The sequence below is a fragment of the Quercus robur genome, chromosome 5 (genome assembly GCF_932294415.1).
Source record: "Quercus robur chromosome 5, dhQueRobu3.1, whole genome shotgun sequence".
Lineage (NCBI taxonomy): Eukaryota > Viridiplantae > Streptophyta > Magnoliopsida > Fagales > Fagaceae > Quercus > Quercus robur.
This window is the reverse complement of record NC_065538.1, coordinates 85,686,807-85,699,467: the sequence shown is the minus strand read 5'-3', so window position 1 is coordinate 85,699,467 and position 12,661 is coordinate 85,686,807. Positions and strand designations below refer to the sequence as shown.

At 33.7% G+C, this 12,661-nt stretch overlaps 2 protein-coding genes and 1 pseudogene across 2 annotated transcripts in view; 1 reads left to right on the top strand and 2 right to left on the bottom strand.

The window, feature by feature from the left end:
- LOC126727519 (metal tolerance protein C4) overlaps window positions 1–12,661 on the top strand; it is a 55,169-nt gene that overhangs the window by 798 nt on the left and 41,710 nt on the right. The gene's annotated exons all lie outside the window — the stretch shown is intronic.
- On the bottom strand, window positions 1,132–2,833 carry LOC126727520 (agglutinin-like). The gene is made up of 4 exons (XM_050433200.1): window positions 2,580–2,833; window positions 2,213–2,458; window positions 1,896–2,123; window positions 1,132–1,678 (listed from the first exon to the last, which is right to left on the bottom strand). The coding sequence occupies exons 1-4, from the start codon at window positions 2,781–2,783 to the stop codon at window positions 1,430–1,432; spliced, it is 927 nt and encodes a 308-aa protein (XP_050289157.1). The 5' UTR covers window positions 2,784–2,833; the 3' UTR covers window positions 1,132–1,429.
- On the bottom strand, window positions 7,338–10,886 carry LOC126728886 (agglutinin-like; annotated as a pseudogene).

Here is a 12,661-nt window from a genome sequence, read left to right as displayed (position 1 = left end):
TTTTTTGGGAAAATGAATGTGGCAAGGAATTGTGTTATGTACTTTTGAATTTCATTCCCAGAGTGCACAAAGTTTATCTGGAGCCTGGAGGAGTGCATTGTGTCGCTTGAAAACTTTTTTTCCAGATAGAGATTATGCATAACATAAAAAGGTAGTATCACCGTGAAAACCCAAGTTATCAACCCCCCACTAGTTTGTATTGATCGGAGCCTCACAGAGGCATGAGAGATGCAGAGTAAGAAGACCCAGAGAATGAAATAAACCACCATAGCCGCCGCCCTTGCTCCAATCTCCAGACAACCGGTTTGAGAGAGGGAGAGAATATGAGAGAAGACGCGGACAGATGAGAGAGAGTGTCTGAATGGGTGTTGAGCGTTGAAGCAGAAAAATAATATAAAAAATAAAAGTTTGGTTTGGCGTGAAAAGTATCTCGCCACAAGTGGCATCGGAGTGTGGCATTTTAGACCAATTTGGGTTTTTCTTTTTTAATCTTTAGGTATATATTTGTTGAAAAGTATTTGTAGTTATGTCTTTCATTACGAATCTTTGAAGAAAAAGTATATTAAAAAAAAATTCATCCAAATTATTATTCCAAGGGTCAAAGTTCTACTGGAATCAAGTTTCGAAAACTTTGATCTATCAAAACTTCATTTGATTCAAGCTTTAAAATCTTGAAGAACTTTCACCACAAATTTTCGAAGATCAAAAACATTCGAAGAGCACACGTAGAACGCAAGGAACAAGAAATCTCTAACAAGCACACAGCCAAAGATTCATCACAATTACGTTTCAAAGCCCTTTCAATCCTCTTTCCAATCCATCTGGAGGCCATTGTGTTCAAGTCAAAACTACATTGACGCAAAACTTGAACTGAAGAGTTATCCAGGGAGATCAAATAAGATGATTTTTTCTATTGTATTATAATATAAATATGGAAAATTGTACCTACAAATTCATCAATACAAAAATACATTTGTTAAACATTTTCAATTTATTGATTTTCAAACTTGAGATTTTTGTTTTTACAGTCACCTATATCTAATTAATTTTATTACCAAATTTAGGTTAAGAAAATATCAGCTTTCCTAATTTAAACAAAGACAAACAAAAACCGTAAATCAATTATAAAAATAAACAGAAGGATGAGCAGCTTTATTTCATTCAAAACAAATTTACAAATAGATGAGACACTCAACTCAACCAAACAGGACAACACCAAAACAACGACAACAACACCACAACAATTTTCAAATAACACATAGAATCGGCCTATAATCCCCCAATTCAAAGAAGAGGAAATGTACGTCACACTTTCTTTAAGTAGATGATTTTTCCCCATTCAAATATTCCTTTCAAAACCAATATTTAAAAAGAAACATATTCAAGTAGTAGATTATTTATGAATGCTGCTCATTCTCTAGTAACATGTTCAGAAGTATTCCATATGCACTCCTATGGCATCTAAATAGACACCACTTCTTCCATGGAAACCAACAACCTTTCCTGTGGCAACACTTGATGTGAAAGCATCACCAATCTCATCGCCATAGGGTCCATATTTGGCTTTGTTTGTGTAGAATGTAATGGACCGCAAAGCTTTGAAGCTATCGCTCCCTTTAACAGGCCCATAAAATCCCACAATGCGAACCAAAAATTCCTTTGATACTTCCAGTTTTATCTACCAAACCAGAATACAAATAGGATTAGCAAAATTTTAATTAGAATTAGAATTATGTAAGCTTGTAAAGTTTATCGTATGTTCTATAGCTCAACTAACAAATCAAAGTAACTTGCATGGTATTGTAACATCTTTGTATAGTGTTTCAGAATTGTAATTGCAAATTTGTTTTCATATTTAAATAACGACAGTGTAATAGTTATTATTATTTATTTACCGTCTTAATTTGATCACCGCCATCTCCACCATGCTTCGGTGACCAAATAGGTTTCCCGTCTTTGCTTTCATACAACACACGAATTGCATGAATCACTGAATCTCCAACGTGCAATTGCAATTCACCGATTGCCGGAAAAACTCCATCATCCCATTCCATCCCGCCATGCCCACCCCACGGCCCAGGTCCTCGAGGTACAGGTAAAACCATTTTCAAAGTATCGTCCGGCTATTAAACAAGTGAAACAATTTGTAAATGAATAACATCCTTTAGTCCTCGAATAAAACATGAACTTTGGGAAACAATAATGACCAAACCTCTTTCGGCATTATTTTCACATAGGCACCAATGGCATCAACATAATCACCAGCACGACCATGGAATCCAACAATTACGCCACCCTCCATACGGTAGGAAAATGGTTGACCGGCCACAGTTCCATAGGGTCCATATTCAGTCTTATTTGATTTAAAACTTAGAGAACAAATTACAATATGGGTCCCCAAGTCCTTAACTGTACCGCTAAAGGATGTCAGGTACTCTTCAGGCCAGTTGAGTGATATCTACATGTAGTGCACCCAAAAAAAAAAAAACATTCAACTTCATTTTATGTATATTTAATTTCTTGTTTCACAAATATGCATGATTAATGTAACTGAGTAGTAGCAGCATATATATATGTACCTTGTCAGTTTTATTGCCACCCTTACCACCAACCTTCTTAGAATGCTGGAGTACACCATACTCATCTCCACATTTGAATGAAATTGAATCGATGGCACCTCCATGAACAATTTCCATCTCAATGATCCCACCCTTATTTTCCACGAAGCTCCAACGGCTTCCACCTTCACCTCCCCACGGCCCAACGGTCAAGACCTCCTCCATGTTGTAAAGAGATGATGATCACTAAGAGAGAACTGAAGCGGCCTGTATTATTTTTTGTTGCCTTACAATGAACAAAGAATGCCATCCCCTTTTATAATTGAAGAGAGATGCAATAGGACAAGACTATACTTAATTACAAACTTCTTTTTTATATAAGATAAAATTTTTACTCTAATCTAATCTAAGTGTATATATGTATAAAGTTCCCTTCTGGAGACTTGAACCCCAGCCCTTACCCACCATACCTTACAAGTATTTATATTTATAGAATGATCACCGCACCAAAGGTGCGCGGTGGCAATTACAATCTTCTATTTGGTGGACAACACATATCGTTTTAATTAATTACAAATTTCTAGCTATGGAAGTTTGGTGGGATGTGAAAGTTAGCAATAAGGTGAATTCACATTGGTTGTGTGTGTCTAGTGTCCGCTGTTTATAACCACAATTTACAATTTTTGTAGTTGTACTCTAATTATGTAATGTATTATAAATCCGGTTTAAAACATTATTATTACTATTTTCGTATGTGTTCTAATAAGTATTACTGTTTACTCAAAAAAAAAAATGATGTTCATCCCACATTGATTATGTGTGTCCAATGTCCGCTATTTATAACCCAAATTTACAACTACAAAGGTTAGGTTCTTCTGTAGTTATACTCTAGTTATGTAATGTATTATAAACCCGATTTGAAATACTATTATTACTATTTTCACGTGTGCTCTAATAAGTATTACTGTTTACTCAAAAAAAAAAACCACTTTACCACTTGTGTAATCAACTAAGGCCCCTAAATTTAAAACCCCAAATATTAGTGAATAAATAAAAAATAAATTTTCTATCCAATAAAAAACTGAAAAATAAAAATATTAAAAATTTTACTACGTAAAGTACAAAAAGAGAGGAAAATTGACATTTTCTTAACCTAGATTTAGTAATAAAATCAATTATATATAGGAGACCGCTCACATTTAGAAAATTAAGTGATTGGTGGCAACTCCTAATTATAATGAATCACTGAAAATCCCTACAAAACTTGACTTCTCCAATAGAAAAAATGGAACAAGGGGAACCCCTTTGCATTCTTTATTCTCATCCACACAATGAAGAACAAAAAAAAAAAAAATGTTGTCGTAGCAAGAGATGGTATGTGGTAAAGCTCACTGCATTCCATGACAGAGGCAGTGGAATAGAGATGCATAAAGACAAGATTAACCAAATTCTATTTAGGGAACCATACGCATCCTTGTAATTAATTACAAACTAGGTTGTAACCTCATACAAATGCATTGATATACTTAAAATATATACATTAAGATGCATAGAAAAAATGGAACAAGGGGAACCCCTTTGCATTCTTTATTCTCATCCACACAATGAAGAACAAAAAAAAAAAATGTTGTCGTAGCAAGAGATGGTATGTGGTAAAGCTCACTGCATTCCATGACAGAGGCAGTGGAATAGAGATGCATAAAGACAAGATTAACCAAATTCTATTTAGGGAACCATACGCATCCTTGTAATTAATTACAAACTAGGTTGTAACCTCATACAAATGCATTGATATACTTAAAATATATACATTAAGATGCATAGAAAAAATGGAACAAGGGGAACCCCTTTGCATTCTTTATTCTCATCCAAACAATGAAGAACAAAAAAAAAAAAATGTTGTCGTAGCAAGAGATGGTATATGGTAAAGCTCACTGCATTCCATGACAGAGGCAGTGGAATAGAGATGCATAAAGACAAGATTAACCAAATTCTATTTAGGGAACCATACGCATCCTTGTAATTAATTACAAACTAGGTTGTAACCTCATACAAATGCATTGATATACTTAAAATATATACATTAAGATGCATAGTATAATATTTACATATATAATTTCAATATTACTAATAGTCATTCTTATATTTTTTTAACCCTTTAAAAAGTCTTACAAGAATATTATTATGTAGAAAATGTAAATTGTCCATTTAAAAAAAAAAATTGTTTATGTTTATTAATTCTAGACTCTTTAGTTTTTGTACACAATAAGTCAATAACTCACTTGGATGAATTTATGATATGGTCTCACATTTGACTCCAAAATTAAGAAATAAAATTTTCTCTAAAAATAAATAATTTAAGACATATGGTGCAAAATTAAACTTCAATTATAAAATTTAATTAAATTTTCTCTAAATTTTACCTATTAATATATAGATATATATATATATATAGAGATGGCTACAGATGTTGAGAGATGCAATACTTACAAATTTTTATTTGAGGACCACATGTGTCCTTTTAATTAATCATAAATTAATCAAGTTTAGCTGGAGATGAAAGTTAGTAATAATAGACCAGCTAGATATCTACCACAATTACAACCTCTTTTTTTTTTCTTTTTTTTTGAGAAAACAAACTTTCATTCACAGAAGAGAAGAATTTACATCAAAGAACAAATCCTCTAAGGCAGGAGGAGAAGGATCTTTAATCCAAATTACATCATCAGAGATAGATTTTGCAAACTTAGCTAAGGAGTGCGCCACTCCTTACGAAGATCAGCCATTAACGTCTTTATTTCTTGCAAAATTTGCCCAAGTCGTGAATAGTCCATGTCTAGTTGAGAGAGTTCGCTCATAATGGACTTCATAATCATACGATAATGGACTATCTAGCTCCTTTTTGAATTTTCTTTACAACTTTCTTATATGTTTACATGTACCGACATTTGCTTCTTACAAAGGTCCACCATGCACAGCCATCCTTTTACAACCTGTAAAAAGGTCCACGATAAGATTTGCATCCACGACAATTTTTGCATGCTTATCTTATGTCAACATAAACATAAAGCTCAATCCAACCACTAGACAACTTAGGTAATCACCTAAGCCACCTAAATTTTCACTAATATAGCCCAAGATATTAGCGAATAAATAATAAATAAATTTTTTATTAAATAAAAAACCAAAAAAAATTAAAAATAATAAAGTTAATGTAGAATACCGTACTTTGTCTGTCCTACATATGCGTTCCAAATCCCAAAAAATTCTACAAATCTCAATTTTTCACCAGGAAACTGTGGAAACATCTAAATTGACATGGTAAAACTTGTTCAGGCATTAAAGCACTCAAAATGCCTTTTTAGGTCAAATTGACCAAACTACCCTTAGTGATCCCAAGGTTGACCAAATGTCAAAATTGGACAAAACCACCCTAAGAAAACATTTTCATGTTTTTACATCAAACCCAAGATTATCGAAGATTTTTATCAACTTTGACCAAGTTTGACCTAAGGTTGACTACTAAGAGTGATCGAAAACCAAATTTTGATCCAACCATTAGAATGGGTTGGAACCAATGTCATTGTGAAGATTCTTGAATTCCCTTTCCAATGACTACTCATGGGTTGAAATTGGAGTTAAAACGATTGAGATATCTTGAAAACCATACTTGGCGTGTCAACTCGCTTCACGCGACCATAACTTTTTATCCAACCGTTGGATTTTCGAAATGTCAAGTGTTCTAAAAACTAGACATCTAGACCTTCCCATTGATACCAAAACCACTCAATCAGAATTTGGAAAGGCCTTTAAATGAGCGAACGAAGTCAGAACAAAAAAGCTAGAGGAAAAGACAAGATTGATGATGTTAGCCTATGGGCCCAACGCATCCTAAGTGTGCTAGCTTGGCCCAATGCACACTAAGGATGCCCCGGAAGATAAAGGGTCACAAAACCCTAAACCCTTAAACTCTTTAACCCTAGAGCCCTAAAACCTAAAATCCTAAACTCTAAACCCTAACCCCAAACCCTATATCCTAAACCCTAAACCCTAAAACCCTATCTCGGTGATTTGTTATAACTCGTAAATTACCCGCGCGATGCTGATAATGCTTTGAGATTTTAAATAAATAATGACAGAACCATGTGCCCAGTCAATGATCACATGATAATTTAAATTATCATGCTATACTAATGCAAATCTCAATAATTATGGTGCAACTATTAATAAAACTTCCTATTTAACTATCATCGAATACCAATTTTAACACATGAAACTATTCAAAGGACTTAAATAAATGAAAAAAAAAATTTAATGTAATTGATAGCACTGTTTCCAACTATGAGTTGCAACAATATGAATTTTTTGAATATCCAAATCTTAAAATTCTCCATCATTGTTTGATATAAACTACATATCAATCCTTCATCATTTAAATAGAAAATGCAAGCAATAATAATTAACAATATTAAGGACAATCTGTGGCATGAAAAGTAGACCACCATGTGAGCTGGTTCTATTATTGCTAGCGGGCCATTGTGAATGGCCGTTGTGATGAAACCTATAACACTGATCCAGTTCAAGCACAGTGTCCATGCTAGCATTTGATTTTTGTAGTAGTACATCAAAAAGCAAATATATATGATCTGAAGGACCCAAGAAAATCACTCAATAATTTGCCACTAAGACACAAAACGACAAGATCTAGAGGAAAAGCCTAAGCCAAGATTCAATACACTTTCCAGTAGGGCACAGCCATACAAATACTAACCAAGCTAATTATTGAATTGGTAAAATTATTAAATTAGTAACTGCAAGCTCAGTTGTAAGCAGATGCCTATCCAAGGCACTAACATTTGTAGGCAGATGACTCCCAACTTTTTGCAAGGTAGTTGTAGTAGCAACATCACCATTAAGCCCAACAACTGAGTGAAGAAAAAATTTATAAATGGAGGGGTTGCTCACTGTAAACACTGATCAATTGAACTACTTTCCGAAGATCGGTTAAGTACCATTCACCTGTTAAGTTTTGGTCTCTTACAACTATCCATATCATGGATCATTGCCATTTCACTAGGCTTTTTCACTCCTATGACTTCCACCTTTAAATTTCTCTGACAATTCCATGTGTATAGAACACATCTTCACCATCCTTTTCTTATACATGATCTCAAATGGTTAGAGGACCACATGGTTTTCGCACAGGTATATGAGAAAATTTATGAGTTGCAACAATATGAATTTTTTGAATATCCAAATCTTCAAATTCTCCATCACTGTTTGATATAAACTACATATCAATCCTTCATCATTTAAATAAAAAAAGCAAGCAATAATAATTAACAATATTAAGGACAATCTGTGGCATGAAAAGTAGACCACCATGTGAGCTGGTTCTATTATTGCTAGCGGGCCATTATGAATGGCCGTTGTGGTGTAACCTATAACACGGTCCAGTTCAAGCACAGTGGCTATGCTAGCATTTGATTTTTGTAGCAGTACATCAAAAGGCAAATATATATGATCAAAAGGACCCTAGAAAATCACTAACTAATTTGCCACTAAGACACAAAACGACAAGATCCAGAGGAAAAGCCTAAGCCAAGATTCAATACACTTTCAGGTAGGGCACAGCCATACAAATACTAACCAAGCTAATTATTGAATTGGTAAAATTATTAAATTAGTAACTGCAAGCTCAGTTGTAAGCAGATGCCTATCCAAGGCACTAACATTTGTAGGCAGATGACTCCCAACTTTTTGCAAGGTAGTTTTAGTAGCAATTACATCATCATTAAGCCCAACAACTGAGGAAAAATTTATAGAGGGGGGGGGGGGGGGGGGTAATCACTGAGCAATTGAACTACTTTCCCAAGATCAGTTAAGTACCATTCACCTATTAAGTCTTGGTCTCTTACAACTATCCATATCATGGATCATTGCCATTTCATTAGGCTTTTTCACTCCTATGACTTGCACCTGTAAATTTCTTTCATAATTGCATGTGTATAGAATACATCTTCACCATCCTTTTCTTGTGCATGATCTCAAATGGTTAGAGGACCACATGGTTTTCGCACAAGTATATGAGAAAATTTATGGAAGTTTTAATTTTTAAGGCCACAAGAAATGGGTATATATAAAAGAACATGTTTTACAATATGCAAAGCAAAAATTTAATGAACTAACTTGTCAATTTCAGAAATAACAAAAATTACCAGCGCAAGAGTCCAAGAAGTTTGAAAAGGGAGAGGAACAATGATGTGCTAGTTACCTAGTGTTAAGTACATTGTATAAATGGTTGAAATAATATGGGAAAGTGATTGCAATAAAGCCCAAAAGACCAAACGCAGAAGTCTCTTAGTCTTCCACATTTACTGTTTCACCGGATCACTAAATCTAGACTACAAACTTTTTTTGTAAAGAAGTTGAAGAGTGTATTGTAACTTGAGAGACAGAGTGCCACATGACAAGGTCTCATGCACTCTCACATGAGGTTTCTGTTTATATATATATATATATATTGATTTGGAATTACCACCCGTCATTGAGATTTTCTAAAGTGTCCTTGGTCACTATAGAAGTGGAAAATTTTCAACCAATCCCAAGTGTTCATGTACTACTCAGCGGATCTCACTGTTATTTAGAAATCAATGAAAATATTTCAAGTGGCGCTAAATAAAAATTATGATGAACACCATAGAGCCAATGACACATTGACATGTGATAGTATTTACTTTAAATGACATAAACAGTCTAATTACTCCCCTCTTTTCTTTCGATAAATATACTCATTCAATATAAGGAATATGAGTATTTTTTGTCAAAAAATTAAATATAATTTCCTTAAATTGGAGTACAAGATTTTTTTGGAGGCCCAATCAGCTACATCAGTAACACAGTGTTTACCCCAATCCATCAATATTTTAGCAATCTTTAGCCACTTGGCCTTTGGGCTGCAAGTGGGGGTGAGAGAATTTGTTTTTGATTTTGTTTTTTTGATCAATCTCATCGCCAAAGGGTCCATATTTGTACCCTTTAGCAATCTTTTCTTCTTCTTCTTCTTCTTTTTTTTTTTTTTTTTTTGACCAATCTCATCGCCGAAGGGTCCATATTGGGCTTTGTTTGTGTAGAATGTAATGGACCGCAAAGCTTTGAAGCTATCGCTCCCTTTACTAGGCCCATAAAATCCCGCAATGCGAACCAAGAATTCCTTTGACACTTCCAGCTTTATCCACCAAACCAGAATACAAATAGGATTAGCAAAATTTTAATTAGAATTAGAATTATGTAAGCTTGTAAAGTTTATCGTATGTTCTACAGCTCAACTAACAAATCAAAGTAACATGCATGGTATTGTAACATCTTTGTATAGTGTCTCAGAATTATAACTGCAATTTTCCTTTTTTTCATATTTAAATAATGACAGTAATAGCTATCATTATTTATTTACCATATTGATTTTATCACCGCCTGCTCCACCATGCTTCTGTGACCAAACAGGCTTCCTGTCTCTGCTTTCATACAACATAAGAATTGCATGAATCACTGAATCTCCAAAGTGCAAATGCAATTCACGGATTGCCGGAAAAACTCCATGCCCACCCCACAGCCCAGGTCCTCGAGGTACAGCCACTTTCATCGTATTCTCCGGCTATTAAACAGGTACAACAACTTGTAAATGAATAACATCCTTCAGTCCTCGAATAAAACATGAACTTTGGGAAACAATAACGACAAAACCTCTTTCTGCGTCGTATTCACATAGGCACCAATGGCATCAACATAAATACCCGCACGAGTGCACGACCATATATGGAATCCAACAATCATGTCACTCTCCAGAGGGTGGGAAAATGGTTGACCGGTCTCAGTTCCATAGGGTCCATACTCAAGTCTTATTTGTTTTGAAACTTAAAGAACGAATTACATTATGGGTCTCGAAGTTCGTATATGTACCGCTAAAGGATGTCAGGTGCTCTTCAGGCCAGTTGAGTGATATCTACATATAATGCACCAAAAAAAACAAAAAACAAAAATTCAACTTCATTTTATGTATATTTAATTTCTTGTTTCATAAAAATGCTTGATTAATGAAACTGAGTAGTACCAGCATATATGTACCTTTTTAGTTATATGGCCACCATTACCACCAACCTTCATAGATTGCTGGTGTACACCATATTCATCCCCACATTTGAATGAAATTGAATCGATGGCATCTCCATGATGGATTTCCATCTCAATGATCCCACCCTTATTTTGCACAAAGCTCCAGTGGTTTCCACCTATACCTCCCCACGGCCCAACTGTCAAGAACTCCCCCATGTTGCGAAGAGATGATCACTAAGAGAAAACTGTAGCGACCTGTATTTTTTTTTTTTTAGGTGTTAAGTATTTTTAACACACATAAAGAAATGGAACAAAATTTTTTAAACCTATATTATTTTTTGTTGCCTTACAATGAACAAAGAATGCCAGTCTCCTTCTATAACTGAAGAGAAATGCAATACGACAAGACTATACTTAATTACAAACTTCTAATTAGTGGACAATACGTGTCGTTTTAATTAATTACAAATTACTAGCTATTGAAGTTTGGTGGGATGTGAAAGTTAGCAATAATTGTGTAACTACCACAATTACTACTTGTTAACTATTCAGCAAAAAAAAAAAAATTATATATTACAACTTGTTGACAAATACTAATGCTACGATAATGGATTATTTAGCTCCGTTTTTTACTTTTCTATACAACTTTCTTATATATTTACATGTTCAGACATTTGATGATTACAAAGATATATCCAGCACGCTCAGCTATCCTCTTACTGCTTGTAAAGTGGTTTAAGACATTTTTCGCATACTTATCTTATTCTTCCATTAAAGTTAACCCAATCACAAGACCACTTAGGTAATTAATCAATTAAGGCCCCTAAATTTAAAACACCAAATATTAGTGAATAAATAAAAAATAAATTTTTATCAAATAAAAAACTGAATAATAAAAATAATAAAGTTATTAAAAAATTTATTACGTAAAGCATAGAAAGAGAGGAGAGATAGACCTCAGTGCATAAAGCGTAAAATTATATTGAAATATTTTGGCCTTCTTATATCGTTAGTTAAATATTAAATAAGATATCATTGCTTTAATTATAGTAGGAAATTGCCTCCATTTATCTGCGGCTAAAACTTGAAAAATTACTTGACTAGTGATTCCCCATTCAATATCTTCAATATACCATTCTTTGTGATTTAATGGCTGTTATCTTTGGTATTAACATCTGAAAGATTGATATATATATATATATATATATATATATCCCAATATCTGTGACATCGGAGCAAGATTTTTCTAATCCTTAGTCCTTGATTCTCTATTTTTTATTGAGGACTTCAAAAACATCTTAAGGGTGTAAACCGTTTTGTTTTTTCAAATTAAGAGTGCAATTCTTTTGGTTCTATCTTATTCAGGGGTTAAATCTTCCGTGTCAAGAAGATCTATAATGCAGATATCAAGTCCTCAAAAGGGTGATCTCTAGATGACTATAAAAAATTTTAGTTAAACAACTCGCAAATGAACAAGAAATTTATTAAAAACACCAAAATGCTTTTCATCTAATCAAATTAGGAGAATACATTTTAAGTAAAAAAATTTATTTAAATATGTAAAAGGTCTCAATTTAATTGTAGTCTTAGACCCAAAAATCCCTTCCGTCAACACTGTCCACAATTCTAGTTCAATACCAAAATTTTCTTTATCTTTGATTAAATTAGAAAATTTGACATTTTCTTAACCTAGATTTAGTAATAAAATCAATTATATATTGGAGATCGCACACAGTTAGAAAATTCAGTGATTGGTTGCAACTTCCAATTATAATAAATCACTAATGATCTCTAGAAAACTTGCTCTTGTAGGATTCACACACTCTTCAAGCACTTCTCCAATAGAAAGAATGAAAGAAGGGGAACCCATTTGCTTTCTCTATTCTCAATCACACAATGAACAACAACAACAAAAATGTTGCCATAGCATGACATGCGGTAAAGCTCACCGCCATCCACGATAGAGGGGGTTGAATAGAGATGCAATAAGA